Consider the following 17,754-nt stretch of genomic DNA (forward strand, 5'->3'; position numbering starts at 1 on the left):
TAAGTAAAAGCATTAATAAAAGGAGGACCCCTGAGTCATTGACAAAGTAAGACAATTGTACTTTACTTCCTGGCATTGCTGGTATTCCTGTTAATTTTCCCCAAACTACGTTAATAACATTAACAATTTTAATATTTGTCATGCTAGCGCTTAAATAAGAACTGTTTACAGCTGCTTAGTACTACTGAAACACATTCAGACTCTCCTTCTAGCTTCAGTAATGTATCTGCTAAGCATATACGTTCATTTATTATAACTTTTGAAATGCCCATTTATATCTAAAATCTCACTATTGTTTCTAGTCTAATTTATAATAGTCTAGCTGTTACAGCTAACACAACATTAGCTGAAAGAGAAATATGCTTATACACACACAGACACGCATACACACACTTACTGAATTTAATTGCTCCCAGGCTTCGTTGCTTGGTGCAAAGAACGTGAATGATCCTCGCCCTTCAATCTCTTCTCTCAGCTTTGACATGTCAGAATACTGCTGAGTGGAGGTAGCTCCCACAATACCAAGGGTACCATATACATGATCAATAGGAGCAACTAAAACACATGAGACAAGAATATTGTAAATTCTTCATTCAGTTTCTCACAATCAAATCTACTTTGACTGTTGGACAATAGAATTGGCTTTACGAAACTGTTTAAATCAATATTAAAACAGTGCACTTGGATTAAAATTGCATTGTCAATATATTCTGAATCCATTCAAACACATCTGTTTCACAGAATCACAGAATGGTTGAGGTTGGAAGGGACCTCTGCAGATCATCTAGTCCAACCCCCCTGCTCAAGCAGGGTCACCTACAGCACATTGCACAGGATCGCGTCCAGGCGGGTATTGAAAATCTCCAGAGAAGGAGACTCCACAACCTCTCTGGGCAACCTGTGCCAGTGCTCTGTCACCCTCACAGTGAAAAAGTATTTCCTCATGTTCAGATGGAAAATGTTTGTTTGCTATTTTTTTTGTTTGTTTAATGAGCTGAAAAATTAGTTAGATCAAACAAAAACAAATGTTGTAATAATTTCCTTAGAAAAATATTTTGCTTTGTGCCAAACCCAACCTGAAATGGGAGTTTGTCTTTTTGGGACTTTTGGAGGAGGAGCAGAGTAAATGCCATCCATAATCACAAAAACTGCAAAGGAGTAATCTCCAGAGGTCCCTTCCAACCTCAACCATTCTGTGATTCTGTGATTCTGTGAGTGGGCAGCATTTGGGCATGGTAGACTAGAACTCTTCCTCTGAGGACTCTTGCTATTGTAGACTCTTGCAGTGTATGACTTGTGCAGATATTAATTCAGCCAGAGAATAAGAATGGCTGTAGTCTCATTGTTATAACACTGCTACACAAGAACAGGAGCAACGTCTCCTAATTCTAGGCATCTATAAGTCAGACAACTGCACGTGAGCTAGTTACCCTTGGCTCTTTTTACGGCCATGGAGAGGAACAGGCAATTTTAGAATGTGACTAACCTCATCTTAATGTAAACATCCAAAGTTAGATGAATTCATCTAAACAAGATTAACTCTGCCCTAGATATGCCTAATTCTATTACATATTCTATTATATTGACTATAAAAGGATGGTTCAGATATAGGGATCTAAAGTTAGGAAATATATCCCACTTCAGATGACTCTTCCCTGTTGGAATTAGGTTTATTTATGCAAAATATAATAGCACAAGTAAGAGAAATTAAAAACTCCTGTGTTCCTTTCCACTCCTTCCACCATGATCAAATTCAATGCAGGCTGATTTTTCACTGTGTTGACTATATGGAAGTGCAGTTGCATATTCTCAAGCAACTCTTCTTAAAAAGAGGCACTCATATCTCAGACTGGCCACCTTTAAATTCTCCTGTGTTGCAATGCTTCTCATATACTGACTCATCCATATGAAAATAAGTTTGTACCTGCAGGACATCCTCTCATACCATCCATCTTCATATAGCCAGGACAACATTCATATAAGACAGTTCTGTGGAAAACAGATAAAAGTTCAGTTAAATAATATCCAGGAAAAAATTATATCAAATTTGATTGACAAATTCTCTCTCCTATAAGAAAGCACAACTTCACTAAAGCCCACAGAGTTATTGCAGAGTTGATTTTGGCCTCTTCAGGAGAAGGAATGCCAACAAATTATACCATCTTACCAAAATTTAAAATGAAATTTACACCTTCAGACCTTAGTCTTCAGTTATTTCTTTTCAAATTATGGTACACTGTGAATTACAAGGACAATTTGCAATCCTGGTTTTACTTAATAGATTTATTTTTATATGTGTGGCTGATGTTGGCAGTACTAGAGTTCTAAACAGTAATTTCTTGAAGATTTTTGCTGAGTCTTTACCACTACATTCCAGCTTTTAAACTGGAGACTCTCTGTGGCAGCTGTGTAGGGTTCTCTCATTTTTTATAAGCTAAAGCTGACAAAACATTATCCGCAAAAACATTAAACTGAAAAGCTTACTCAAATGAAAAGTTGGACTTCGACTGCACTATCTAAACTACTTAAAGAGACTAAAAGATGAAAGCAGACTGGAACAGCAATAGAATTACAAAGTGTGTTTTTAAAAGTGAGGATCATAATTCCATAATTTACAGCAAATGGATAGAGCTGGCAAAGAATAAAGTCAAAAAAACCCTCCAGTTCTCTGTACTATGAAAATATATTGTCTCTTGTCTCTGTTTTCTCATATACACATACACACATGACATATTCACCTTTCTGGGATGTGTATCTTCTCAGGCGACAAGGCATATATCAAAAGTGTTTGTGTAGCTCTTTTAAAAACATGTCTTTCTGTATGGCCATTTAATGAATGGCTATCTCATGGGAAGGCAAGGTGAGCATACAGTTTGGGCTATAGATCCTCTAAGTAATAAGGAAATTAATCTTGCACCCTTCCATCTAGTGGCATCCCTGCCAGAAACTAATAAAAAAAGAAATCTGACTAAAGGAAACTGTACAGCAGAATAGCAGTTAGAATGTTCTCCCAACTGTGTGAATTGCTTTTTCATGAGAAAATATTTTTTTCTTCCCCTTGCCAGGACCCTGCCTCCCACCCTCAGGCAACAATGGAAGATTGCAGTCTTAATTAGCTTTTGGAGAAAGGAAAGAGGAAGCTGAATTATAAGCATAGCATAAGATATGGCAAGTTTACTCTTTTTACGATATCCAACAATGATACAATAAATGAAATGCAGAAAATTGGCTGAAGAACATAGTTAACCAAGATAACACTCCCCCAGCTAAGCATTACAAGAGCAGTGCCTTTTTTATCATATTACTTGTAATGTAAAGTGCAATATTTTTCAGTCATCCAAATTTGAATTACTACAACTTCCTACTTATAGTATTCTGGTCCTTCATGTTTGGTTACAATTAAAAAGTCCATGTATCAGCTGTGCTCAAAATGTAGTGAGGAAGATGAAATGGGAGGGGGGGTGTCTTTTAGGCAGATCACAAGTTAGGACCAGTTAAAATGCGATGCAAGACGCAGTTCCTCACCACCACTCGTGTACAGACACAGTACACAGCGGAGGTACCATCTCACACTATAATTTATCCTCATCTGTAGCACCCTGCTCGTTCAGTATAAGATGATGCCCAAGGGAACGGAGCAGTTACTCAGATAATGCATAATGTTGCATTCTTAAGCTTTTTTTTTTCTAAGCACTTAAGCCATTCCCACCTCATCCTCATGCACAAAGTATTTTCTACAGGAAAAGGGGGCAGAGCTAGACTATCTTATGTCCTCTTTGTCCTTGGTTAACAGAGCAGTTGGCAGTTTATTCAGATCAGCTCTGGGACTCATCTGTTTCTTCTCCTTGCTGGCATGGTGACAAAATGTTCTCTGCAACACAGTGGACAGCTTTCTGGTCCAATAGACTTTTATTTTAGTAAATCTTTAGATTGTATCCCACTTGGAAATTTACAGCAATGGATGGGAAATGTAAATGATAAACAATCTTAAATTAACCTTCTATAGATCATACATACAAGTTAGAGGGGAATAGTTAGCACTGATATTAACAATGAGAAGAAACATTGCCCTTTGCATTAGTGTTCTTTTTGTTATAATAACCTCTTTAGTAATGTCTGCTGGGTTTTTTTGCGTATGCAGATTAGAAAATTTTCCATTAACAGCTAAGACTAAGTTATACCAGATGCTCTATTACAGCCATAAAAATACCAGAAGTTCTATAATTTAACTTAGTCTCATAAACATTGTTTTTCCCCTCTAGCCTCTCTTTTAGTGCTTGTGCAACAATAAGAGTGTTAAAAGAGGAGGGAGAACATAGGTGATATTTTTGTGGAGCCTCACATGTTCAAGTTCCACCTGAGTCCCACTGCTCAGTGTCTTCCACTTGTTGGCTAGCAGGTTTCTTCCTTAGGGCCTTATGCAGGCTCTGGAAAATGCTTTTCAGCCTACCTTCCTCTAAATTCTCATCAGCGAGGTGAACAAAGTCATCATCTAATGATGGTTCATTGTGTCCAAACTGTCTATTGCTTCAGACTTTTTTTCTGACATATCAAGGTATCTCTCTTTGCATAACTCATGTTACTGTTGTAGCTCAGTAAAGTAAGGAATTCCCTCTCAGCTTCGTGCTGAGAGTAGACTTTTGCTTATGGGAAGACATGACATCTATCTAGGAATAAAACCACAGGAATAAGTTGTTTTCCAAAATCAGCTTTGAGAATATCCAAATTTCAGTCTAAATCATTTTCAGGAAATATCCTTCTTCCTAATGTGTCTGTAGTGGAATAAAATGCAGTGCCAAAGAAGTCAGTGGTATGGCAGACTTTACTGAAAGGTGAAATATTTTGGACTGCTTACAGTACGTACACTGATGAAAAAGGGAAGTCAGTATTATAATGCCCCCTGGAGGGGAAGGAAAGATTCTGATAAAGACTATAAAACTGTAGAGCCTCAAAAACTGAAGTGGGACAAATGACCAGACACAGTCTAGTTTGACTGGAAGTTGATCTCTGTTATCATCCTCAGATCCCCAAACCCCGAAACCTTATGCACGATTTGTATGAAAAAAGGGTTCTAACCTGTCTGGAATTGCTTATAAAAACATAGCCAAAATCAAAATGGGAACGACTGACTGGTTAGAATTCTAGATAGTAAATTATGTTCCAAAGACATCTCTGGGGATTTAGAATAATTACTTCACTTGTTTGGTTAGGAAGTTCAGTATTACTTATGCTACTTCTGCTCCAGCTTAACGCTGTTAATTTCTTCCACCTCCTTAAGGAAGTAAGTAATGAGTAATACAATAAAATTTATAATGGCAGAAAGCTTAGGGTGAAAACTCAGCCGATGAAAGTCAAGTCTTTTTTGGGCTCTGATGGGACCGTGATATCATTCCTCATGTCTAGACTGACTTTAGAGTTTAGACTTCAAAGCTATGGCAGTACTTGAAAGGCCAGACAGTGTGCTGGAATCTGTGCCTCATTGTTTCGGAAGTATAGCTCAACTCCATCAATTTCTGGTATGCTGACAGAGTAGTGGAAACACTTTCTCAGAAAGAAAATAGGAGACAACTTCCTCCTGCTACATATTTCCTCAGTCTTTTCCCTAAGGATCCTTTCCAACTTTGTGTCATGACATATAACGTCCTTCAGGAATCTCAGAAAACACCAAGCTGCTGACACCCGTCAGGAGTAGTAGAAACCACAGCACACTTCAGGTCTTTGCCTGACTGCTGTCTGCAAATTCACATGACTGATTTTAACAGTGCAAAAATCATTACTGCAGGCATCTCTCACGTACATAATCATGATCTGGAAGCCTTAATCTGTTTTACCTCAATAAGTGTAGGGAGCATGCCCAAGAAGAACTATAAAATAATTGTTTTTTTAGCCAGGACAGCTGAACCAAGCGAAAAATGAAATAAAAAGGAAAGCTGACTTTGAAGAAAAATGACAATTTTAAAAAGGAAATGACTTTTTTTTTATCATTAAGAAATTGTTGTATACGTAGATGCACTGAGGAGAGCAGGAGGGAATGTAGTGCACTTCCCATGTCAGCACCGCTAGTGAGGCATGCAAACTCTGGGTCATATCACACAGTTAGAGTCATACAATTACATCATGCTTGTGCTCTCTATCCCCCAGTACAAACCAGATTGTGGCTGCATCTACTTCTTTGTCAAAATAAACTTCTTTAACTTACTGAAAAGAACCATTCAATGAATTTCACATAAATTCACAAAATCTTACATTTTCAGCTGACAGGTATTTTGTCTGAAAAAGTTCACCCGGATTCAATGTGAGCTATGTGTAATGGTTTAAATTCAAATAGATCTATTCTACTTTTTTTCTTCTTCCAGAATCTCTGCCTTTTGGGTATACTTAGAAACACTGTTTTAAACTTGAAGGATGGGCTGGAAAATGTGCATCCTATTTATTCTTGATTTTGACAATAAGGAAATTAATAACATGAGTCTAACTCATTGTAAAATGTCAGATACTTCTTGTTCAAGGTCTCCATTCAAATTTATTTAGGAATTGATCAGAAAAAACATTTTTCAAGAGAATCTAAGAGCATGTTTACAAAAAGGAGTCATCCTTGACTGGCTTATGTGGCTAATACTTTCTGAGGACACTCTTATTCCAAATTAACTTCCTGTAAGGAAGACTTTAGCATGGAAAGAGAAATCTCTATTTCACATTACATTAACATCTAAACCAGTGGCTGATGTTAATTAAGACTTTTTTAAATTCAAAATTTAATTTAATTTGAATTAATTTCATCATGCATATAATCGGCACCTTGTATCAACATAAATTAACACCTTTATATTTCGGGGTAGACCAGCCCTAAGTGACTTTTTGAATTGTATATTTAAAAGTTACTTGGCATTTGGAAGAGTGTAATTAACTTTTACTAAGAGACTCCTAATGCACTGAGTCACTGTAGCAAATGAAGCCTGGATTCCATATTCATTTAAACATTTCTGAAAATGTCACCCTAGATCTATCTGGATGCTGTGAAAGGCTAATGGGAAAAGGAATGTAAAGATTTCCTGTGACAACTGCTGAGAAAGTTGTCCAGGTAATTGCGTAACAGCAAGAGAAAATGTGGTGTGCTAGAAAAATATTAGTTTATTCTATTCAGTAAAAAATATCCCTCTGTGATAAATTACTGAATTCTAAGTGAGAGAGGTGGGGCAGAGTTCTGGACTGTTTTTTTCTGAGTGTTCATAGCCTGAAGCTACTCTACCGATGAAGCGGAAGTAGTGACTCTGGTGCTATTGACTCTTCACCACAGAGAAAGCAAAGACTTGCATTGTGAGAAGAGGTGACCATTAAAATAGAACTGTATACACAGATTTCAACAGAATGCCAGACTCACCCAAATGATGAAGATTGAAGATGCCTATTCTATGCCCACAAGTATGCTCTGATTTTTGTATTTGTGGAAAGGCATGGTCTGAGCACACAACTGTGCCATGCAGTGCTGAGTTCTTTTCACAGCTTGCCTATTAGTTCTCTCTGTATTTTTGGGCAGGTCGCTTATCCTCGTATCTCGTGTTAAAAATAGAACTAAATACTTCACTCAGATAAGTATTGCTGCAACTAATGTTTTAAAGCCCTCTGAACTTAGAAAAGCACTGCATGTTGTGCTGTCATTTTCAGACTTTCCACTCCTTTTGTAATTATTTTTTGGCAACAGTTATTGAGTCAGCTATCCAGCTGGTTTTAGAGCAGCTAAAGAGAAGCTGAAATGTTGTAAAGCTGTTGACTTATGAAGCGAATTTTCCCTGCCCCTGACGGAGCAAAAAGGTAGTTTGCCCCTGACAAAAGGAGGGTTTTCTAATAGTACATTATACTATCTCTGTGAATGGGGAATAGTTTTTAAACAGAGGATACTTACGCTTTCTTTCCGCAGATGGCTCCCTGGTACCAGTTTCTGCAGGTGCTAAAATATTTCTTTTTCGTTCCCATAACTTGCTGAAGGGCACAGACATTTGGGCTATGGGGGGAATGGGAAACATTTTAAAAAGAGTTTTTTGTACACCTCAGGAAAACTTACGTGTAAAATAGCAGCAAATACAGTCTCTAATGGGCAAAGGTGAGAAACGGACATATGGCTTCTTTCCCCAGGGCAAGCGTGATTTCAAGCAAGCACAGTGCAAGCTGCTGGGACTGCCCAGCTGGGATCCTTGGACAGCCCACCCTCCCCGGGGGAGAGGCGATTCCCCTCCATTCTGGCTTGGCCCTCTGCCTCTGATGGACAGCAACTACCAGCTGTGTCAAGCTTCAATATGCTTTACATTTCACTCCCTCCCCCCAAAAAGATTGAATTACCAGCCACGAGGGACTCAGCTGTGAATGCCATCAGGCTCTTTTCACTAAAGGTTTGGTTTTCTGCACATCTGTGCTGCTGAGGGTCATGGGGAATTAGGGAAGAAAAGTGATTTCTTTATGTAGAAGGAAACCCTGTCTTCTCTAAGTCAATCACGTATTTTGATTACCAGTCGTTTGGCATACCACAGGCACCTAAGTAAACGTTCTGGGAATTACTGGGAACCAAAGGGTAAAATGCTGTGTAAATAAAAGGAGTATGAGATTTCAAATGAGAACTTTTCCTTAGCATGGTAGTGTACAGAAGAGGAATTACTTAAGAGCAAATCCAAAGAAGCAAAAGCATTTTGTCACTAATTAGTATACTTCTACAGTACAAAAGTTCAGCAGTTCATAAGTTAGAACATGTGCTTCACAACAGTGGGAAAAGAGTCAACTATTTATTTTAAAAAACGTGTGTGTGTGTGTAGGGGTGGGGGACGCAACAAAGGAAGATAGGATAGTAAATAATCCTCTTCCACAGAGTATCTTTTACTATTGAAAGAAAATGTGTTTAGACACATTTGTTTCCTTGACACCACTTGTTCAAATTAGTTCCATTTCCCTGAGCAGACTGGCTTGTAAGCATTGCCTTTTGAGTGCCCTGCCAAGAAGTATACCCCATTATTCTAGTGGAAAAGGACTTTTCACAAAGGGGTCCCCATGTATAATCCCATGTTAGAAAGGACTCAAGCAGAGTTCACGATTTGCATTAGGACAGGATAAAGAGAATGAATGCCGTGGATTAGGTGTCAATTCTGTTAAAACGTTTGATAATAAATATTAAACATATCTGATGTCCCATTATATTAACTGTGAACTGTAATTAACTTCAGTGATAGTAAAACACATGTGTTTTATTTATTGCTAAGTGGGTTTTTTAGATTTTTCCAGATTTTATGAAGTTCAATAGTATCCTGTCTCTCTTTGAAACTGCTCAGAAAGTTTTTCATTTAGGAACTGTTTCTGTGAAATAGTTAATATAATAATTAATTTAGAAAGAAAGCTTTACTTGAATCATACTCAGGAAGAATTCACAGTGCACAAATCACATTTAATACAATACAGGGAGAAGAAAGATTAAGAAGTCCCCTTAAAAAAAAATATATATATATATATATATATATATAACGTACTTACCCTTGGTCACGTGCCCTTATTCGACTGTGGGTTAAAATCTTGTCATAGTGAGCAGAAGCATCTGCTTGTTCAAAAGCAGACAATAAAAAAGTGGAAAATGCAAATAAGGAAAGGATCTTCATCTTTAGTCCTCTATTGCTTCTGGTAACACTAGAAGAGAGAACTGGCAAGGGGTCTGGAGAGCTGACAATTTATATACATGCTGGAAGGTGGTGGGAGGGAACCGCATGATCAACCTGAAACTTTGTACCACCCTCCTTAGAACAGCAGTGTTAGCTGCCAGCTTCAATGAGCTAAATTAATACCATACATTAACCTTACAAACTATGCCTTTTTTCCGCCCCATTTTGACTAATTTCTTCCTCATTACAGAAGGCTTAGCATTTTATTCTGCTGACACAAGAGCAGAAAAAGTTTGAGAAGTTTAGGCTTTGACTTATGATTTGGTATTTATAGCACAGAAGCATTCAGAAGTTCGGATCATTTTGTGTGGTTTTGTTTAAACCCAGAGGAAGATGCTGTCTCTTCCCATAAGAATTGTACTGCTATACTTTGCTTTCCTGTGTCTTCACAGTTATCAACTATGAGTTGTTTGTTTAGTGAAGTTGATGAAAATTCCAAAAAGTGCTGTTGTCAATAAACTGGAATTGCATTTGTGTCTTGAGAACAAAAAAGCTTTATGAGCACACATTATATTTATGAATTAGTAACTTCATCAAATGCAGTATTAGCTTAATATTCATATTAATTCTAAAAATAATACTTGCTGTTACAGAATGCTTTTATTCAGAGCTTTATGTAGACATATACAAATCACTGACTATCTGAAAGTTTGAATAATATACCTGTTTATGTACAGAACTTTATAGATGGGAAAACTGGAAGATAGTCCATTAAATTAATTTATCAATGAAGTCTCAGAATTTAAAATGTGTTTCAGTACTAAGTTTCCAAGTGACTATCTGACAAACAAGAATTAAGATTCAGGACTCTTGGCTTCTTTATGCCCATTCTGCTTTGTTCAAACTAAACAACCCCCAAATCTGCTATTTTAGGCTATTTAAGGCTACAGATGATGTTTGTAAATACTGTGGTATAGCTATTTGTCCAGTGGGTACTAAAACAACTGTATCCACTTAACAGCTATTGCCTGGAAACCCTTTTGATCAGAGCTCTATTAAATACACATGAATTTGCTTTTTAACCTGTTGTTCAGTATCTATTCTGCAATGATATGGTAATTTTGAAACTGTAATACATGTTGTCATGACACTACAGTGCATTTTTCCTTTGTCAATTGAACTAAAAGCTAAAACAAGGTGAAAAATCAATGATAACATACATGGACTTTTTTTAAGAAGCAACGATACGAGAGCCTTCACTCATGGGAAGGTTCATGCATTTCATTCATGCTCTGTCAAAAGAACATCTGGGAATTTGTAATGAGATGAAAATAATAGTTCTGGGTTAGGCTTCCCTCCCACGACAGCAGGTGGACAGAAATGCATTTAGATGCTTGAGGGAGCCATCCTTTAGAGAATATACTCTATCGCAAAAGAAGCACAAAACAATATGGAAGGCTCAAAGTGCAGAAAACATTGGGCAAATCTAGCTCCATCCCAGTAACCTGTCTTCTCAGAGGTGCTTCCTTCCCGATTCTCTCATCTCTCAGTATAGGCCATGTTCTTCTCTTCCACACTTACCACGTGGCACCAAAAAATGAGTAGAAATTAATGCTGCCCCATGCACTGAGCTCATGTCATTTAAAGAGCTAGCCACCACAGTTTCAGAAGGAAAAACCTGGACAGAGCAAATATTCCAAATTTTTTCCAGCTTCTGATTAGAGACCCAGTCTCTAATTGCAGAGAACCCTAGTTGTTAATATAAGTCTGTCTGAGGGTTTGGGGTGGGCGAAGAGGTACAGGAGGTCTCAACTCTTAAACTGGTAGTTCTTATTAATACCATTCTCTTCTCTGCTCTACTTGTCTTTGATTCTTATAGGAGCTGTACATAATGGGAACTAATAATGATCCCAAGATCATTCAGCTTTCCACTTCCATATAAAGAATACCTATTAATGCTAAAAAACACCCATTTCCAGAGGTATAGAAGAAAAAGTCTAAAGAATTACTATATATTAAGCTTAATATCCAACATGGTGGCAGATGTGTTAAGACAGTACAGAAAATGCTGATGAAGAAATATCCAAATACTGAATCATTAATTGACCAAATTAAAAGAAAATCAGCATTAATTTGTATTATCCATGGTGACATCATTATGTTTAATGAAAGAAATGTCAGTAAAAAATGAGTCAATTCAGATACAAAAGTTCATTGAAATGAAATAGTTTGAAGAAAAAAATAATAACCATAAGCTTGACTTTCTGTAAACTTTCTAAACCACTGGATGAGTTGCTTTGCTAAGCAGTGTAAAAAAGTACGCAGATCCTAACATGGATAAAGACAATCTTTAACTGGAAATGACTGTTTTGAAACTCATCAACCAAATGGAAACTGTATAACCTCATTATTTAAAAACATAAAGTAAAAAAAAAAAAAGCATTAAGAGGAGAAAGCACTCCAGCTACATGAGTTCTGTTCCTCATTTATGTTTATGTCAGCCCAAATATAAAGATAAACAATGACGCCAGGCTCTGTTTTGCCTGTGATATAATGGTTTGATGAACAGCATATCAGAATAATCATTTTCTAATTTTCAAGCCAAAATACTGTTCTGGTGAACCAACACTTGATTCATCTGTGATCATTACCACTTTATTTATTTTAATTTGGTCTTTAGTTATTTCGCAAGGCGGTTACCCCACCATTTTTTTTCTTTCTTTGGCTAATTACTTTGTGCAATATTGTACTTCCTAAAGAAGATGATGTTGAAAATTTAATTATAAAATTCATTAAAACTGTGCAAGTATTTTAATGATTGTTTTAGTGATAGGACTTTTTATTAGCCACAGCAGAAGAAACATATCCAAGAAAATACCTGAGAGTAGTATAGGACAAATATTGATTTTTATCTTCAACAAAATCTGAATAGTGTTAATAAGAAAAGCCTAACATATCTGTACTAACTTTTGAGTGGTGCTACTTGTATTTCTGTAGAGACCTCTAGTGGAGAAATTCCTGTAAATGTTTTCTCAAAGCCATGTTAAATGTTTACAGTAAGAATTAATTGTATGATAAAGCAATTTATTATTCCTAGAGGTTTAATTTTATTATACGGTGCAAGAATCCTTGCATTCAAACATTTAGGTGTTTGAATGAATATATTTTCATTAGATTGAAGTAACAGGAGTATGCACACATACATTAACTGCCTGTGGCTAATTCTTCTGATGACCTCCACAGAAATTTAGCACATGAGATAAAAGAAAGTTTGCTTATAGGGATGCCAATGACATGTACTGGAAGCACCCCAACAATCGTTTGTCCTTTTGTCCAAAAAAACCCCACCCCAAACAAAAAACTAAGAGATTGGGTGGAACAGATACATAAGAAATTAAATGTTGGCAAGCACAAGGTGATATACCTTTTAAGTAAAGGGTTTAGAAGTAAAAGAGTTCTGAGCTAGTCACAGCTGGGGTACGGGACTTCTCCACCTCTCTGCCTTAGATGAATGTTGTAAGGGAGTTGCAGTCAGGAAATAATTTACTTAATATCTGATGGTTTAGTGCAGCACCACTTAGGAACCCAGCCAAATAAAGCATGAGAAAGCTTGTGTTAAAAAAAAAAAAAGTCTTCCTGTTTCCTTAAGAATGAACATCTAGCAGAGAATCACTAGGGATAGAGATGTAGAGGTACAGAGCATGGTGAGCCAGACTCTAAAACAGAAACTACCAAGAGAAGGGGGATCCCCAGGTGTAGTGAAAGGCCCAGCAATGCTTGAACCAGATGCAGCTTGGATTCCACACAAAACTTTAGAGTCTTCTGGGTTTCTGAAAATCAAAGAGGGGCTAGGGGGGCTGATATTTGCATGGAAACACATCAGCCCAAAGCTATAAAGTAAATATTAAAAAAGACTTCAAAGGAAAGTTTGGAAAGGAATAAAGTCAAGCTTGGCTTCATTGAAACCAAGATTCAATCCACTATAGGTCAGTGTGTTAAGTGTGTTTCCAAGGGGATGTATTATCCAAAAACATGCAGGATTTCTGATGTAAGTGCCTGGCAAAGGTTTGCTGCAGTCAGTTATCTCTTTCCTTTCCATATCTATTTTAGTCAAGAGGAATGCATATATAACTATCACCACAAATACAAAAATGGAAATAAACCTCAAGGAAGTAATTAGGAAAGACTTAATGGTGGGTCCTGTAGAGAGGATGATCATGAGGGCATGGGTAGATAATCATAGTCAGACTTCCTGGGAAATGAAGTACCAAATGTTCTAAAATAAAACAGATGAGGAAGGCTTCTGATTATTTTCTTCCATTGTCATGAGTATTTAGACACTATTAAACCTGCTTAAGTTGCTTGCCTATTTTCTGTCACAGCAGGGTTTTACTTTAAGGTATCCTGACTCATTTCTGAAACATCATGATCCTGTTTAATTGATAATTTTTCATGTGGTCACTTTTCAAAGTAATACTGGGTCACATTTTGGGTAGGATTCATATCATATCTTCTAAATTTAGTGATTCCAAAGTCAAAGCTGGTCATCTCAGCTCCCCTTATATTCTAGATGGAGAGGGCAATTCAGATTTTAGGTGTGGATGAGTCATCTTCTGTAAGCACCTCTCACCATTAACAGCAGAGGAGATTAGAATGACTAGTTTAGGCTGGATACCTAATGTTTAGATAGCCCAATGTCATGTCAGAAGAATCCCAACCTTTGCATCCTCTCTTGGGTGGTTTGATTTTCAGGGGTTACAGACTTGGACATGTACTCTGCTGAATAAGATTACTTTATGCTATCATATGTTTTCTAGTGATGAGCTGGGATATTACCTTTTCCCTCTGCTGTCTATTCCACAACCTAATGAGTAGCCCAAAAGGGCCTTTTTTCTGGTATTCCACCTAAATCTTCCCTTTTATTAAGGTCATCCTATTAATCATAGCTACACCACACTGGCAGGAGCTAAATTAATTTCCCTCCTACTATTGGATTTATTTAGTCAAATAGTTTTAGATTGTTCTCATAAATCTCATTAGGTTTTTCACTGTCAAGCTATACAATTTGAATCTTCTAATCTTTCCTCATTACCCAATTCTTCCAATCATTTCTGTTGCTCTTGTCTGAACTTAGTCTCTCTTGTCAACATCTTTCATTCAATAAGATATACAGAAGTGAAAATAAATTCTCAACATGATTGTACAGTGGTCCAAAAGAAACCAGTACTAATTCTGGATCCATTTCTCTCTGTTCATCTACCACAAGAATTAGACAAATGGCTGTGCTCCTAATTATCAAATATTTTTATTTTTACATTTAAATGCCATTTGGCACATCTCTGCAAATGGCTTTTTTTCCCCATGTTTCTTCTGTTTGCATTAACATTTAAAGCTTATTCTATATATTACGCTGTCTTCAAGAGCTTAATTAAGATATTAAGCAAGGTGTTTAGCAAAGTCATTTCTTATTCATGACATTTCAATGACTGTGTGACATAGCATGTGTACATATATGGGGATTACACTGCAGAAAGCACTGCTTGGTGGAGAAACACGTAGACAGCTACGATCTATCTGAATTTAGAGGGGAAGAAAGGAAGACTCAGAGCTGTAAATATTCTGACTCAGAGTGGGAGATCCCAATACCTTGGCTCTTGCAATATCTAAGGAAATACCCTTGGAAGCTATAGGTATCTAATTTCCATGCAAGGAGACAGGACTTGCAAAATCAGCCTGATCCTTTAGAAAATGTTATTTTATAGTCTTATTTTGATGGAAGAAGAGATATTCCTAAATTTTAAAATATCATGTGCATATTAGAGTTTTTGTTCATTAAAAAAATTTTCTATGATGGTTATGTATGATTATTAAACTTAAAAATAGTGTTCTTAAATGTGATTCTAAGCCAAGACTTACAGTATTTGATATGCTAAAAAAAAAATCTTTTTATAAATCATCAGTAATGTTGATTTACAAACCCAAAGAAGGATTAATTCTAATAAGTAGCTTACAAGTTTTTTGTGGTATGGACTCAGTCTTCTGCATTTTGGAAAAATCTACAGTCCCAAACATCAAAATATTCAGCTTTCTCTGTGCAAAGATGATACCTGAGATCCCAACATATGATTGTGATAAAGCCATGTGCATACTTCAGACAGGAAAATGGCTATCCTTCTAATGTTTATATGCCAGCATATGGTAATCTTTTATTAAAAAAGAAAAAAAAAACAGTTCAGCATGAGTTATGTGGTCTTTTTCTCAATCTTGATCTGCACATTCAGCTGAATTATCCTGAAAAATAAAATAAGCATTTAGCAAACTCCTCAGGAAGCGGGAATGTTTATTCCTCATCCAACAGCAGGTGATGCTCTTGCCATAGGCAAATGGTTTTCTTCAAAGAATGAGCTCATTTGATAATGCAGCTTGAGATAAGATCTACAATATTACCAAGTCTTGTGCTTATACAGCACATGGTAAACATCATTGTAACACTGAGATATGAGCTGAGTGAACCAATCAATAGGAGTGAATAGGCAATTCAGGCAGGCAGCAGTGGAATGTAGTACATGGTCCTCAAGAAGCAGCAAAAGCCTGCATCAAGGGTGCTTGTGTTCTCTCCCACTAATATTTCAAGGCTACCCTGGTATTAGACTGTAGGACAGTGAACTACACTGTATGCCTACAGTCTCTATACTTCACTCCCTAAAGGAAAACAAAAAAAACCAAAACACAAGTGAGCCAGTACATGCACCAGTACAGGTTGGGGGTTGACCTGCTGGAAAGCAGCTCTGCCGAGAAGGACCTGGAAGTGCTGGTGGACACAAAGTTGACCATGAGCCAGCAATGTGCCCTTGTGGCCAAGAAGGCCAATGGGATCCTGGGGTGCATCAGGAAGAGTGTTGTCAGCGGGTCGAGGGAGGTGATCCTCCCCCTCTACTCAGCCCTGGTGAGGCTGCATCTGGAGTACTGCGTCCAGTTCTGGGCTCCCCAGTACAAGAGGCATGTGGCACTACTGGAACAAGTCCAGCGAAGGGCTACAAAGAAGATTAGGGGACTGGAGCATCTCTCTTATGAGGAAAGGCTGAGAGAGCTGGGCCTGTTTAGCCTAGAGAAGAGAAGGCTGAGAGGAGATCTTATCAATGTGTACAAGTATCTGAAGGGAGGGTGTCAAGAGGATGGGACCAGACTCTTTTCAGTGGTGCCCAGCGACAGGACGCGAGGCAACGGGCACAAACTGAAACACAGGCAGTTTCATCTGAACATGAGGAAAAACTTCTTCACTGAGGGTGACAGAGCACTGGAACAGGTTGCCCCGAGAGGTGGTGGAGTCTCCTTCTCTGGAGATTTTCAAAACCCACCTGGACGCAATCCTGTGCAACGTGCTGTAGGTGACGCTGCTTGAGCAGGGGGGTTGGACTAGATGATCTCCAGAGGTCCCTTCCAACCTCAACCATTCTGTGATTCTGTGAGTACCATACAGCTTATTTATTTATTTTGCTAACACATCTCCTTGCGAGTAATTTTTTTTTTTTGGTCAGTGTTCAAATGACAGCAAATTGTCAATAATAGCATTCTAAATGCCTGAATTAAATGCTTATTTACTCTGAGGAAAAGCTTTTACTGATTTCAAAGGTCATTTAATCCACTCCAGTGCAGGTAAGTTACCATGCTTATAGTAACAAAAAGGCATACAGATTGGAGAATACCGTTCAGTTGAACTTGTGCAATTTAGACCTACTTTATTTTAAAGATATCTTCCCTTTTTATTTCTTTAAATCTAGTGGTTAGTAATTATTAGTTGTTAGTAATATATAGCATCCCTTTTCTGTTGGAGACCCTTCTATTACTATCACTGCTGGTATTATAAGAATTTGTCTTTTCTGTTCTCCCAGGTAGGCTCATCGCTTACTTGGTAATATTGTTATATTTTACTTTATATCTTTGTTCACATCTTAGTGAGGAACATTGTGTGTCGTCTCCCAAAGAGTTTATCAATATGTGTCTATATTCTACATTTCCCACTTATTGTAGTGACTCTATTGTCAGGAACACTAAAGAGGGGTTCCCAGGATACGTATTACAAAAATGGTAGCTGTTCTGTCTGATGTACATTTTCTGA

At 37.4% G+C, this 17,754-nt stretch overlaps 1 protein-coding gene across 3 annotated transcripts in view; it reads right to left on the reverse strand.

Annotated features, from left to right (window-relative positions):
• Positions 1–9,675, reverse strand: part of POSTN (periostin) — a 38,207-nt gene extending 28,532 nt beyond the window's left edge. For all 3 annotated transcript variants that reach the window (XM_067291482.1, XM_067291472.1, XM_067291465.1), the window contains exons 1-4: positions 9,514–9,675; positions 7,904–8,002; positions 1,925–1,989; positions 398–555 (exon numbers count right to left, since the gene is read on the reverse strand). In XM_067291482.1, coding sequence (XP_067147583.1) covers positions 398–555; positions 1,925–1,989; positions 7,904–8,002; positions 9,514–9,635 — 444 coding nt within the window. In that variant the 5' untranslated portion in view covers positions 9,636–9,675. The remainder of the gene's footprint in view (positions 1–397; positions 556–1,924; positions 1,990–7,903; positions 8,003–9,513) is intronic.
• Between the last annotated feature and the right edge of the window lie 8,079 nt (positions 9,676–17,754).

The sequence above is a fragment of the Apteryx mantelli genome, chromosome 1, assembly GCF_036417845.1.
Source record: "Apteryx mantelli isolate bAptMan1 chromosome 1, bAptMan1.hap1, whole genome shotgun sequence".
In the NCBI taxonomy this organism is placed as follows: Eukaryota; Metazoa; Chordata; class Aves; order Apterygiformes; family Apterygidae; genus Apteryx; species Apteryx mantelli.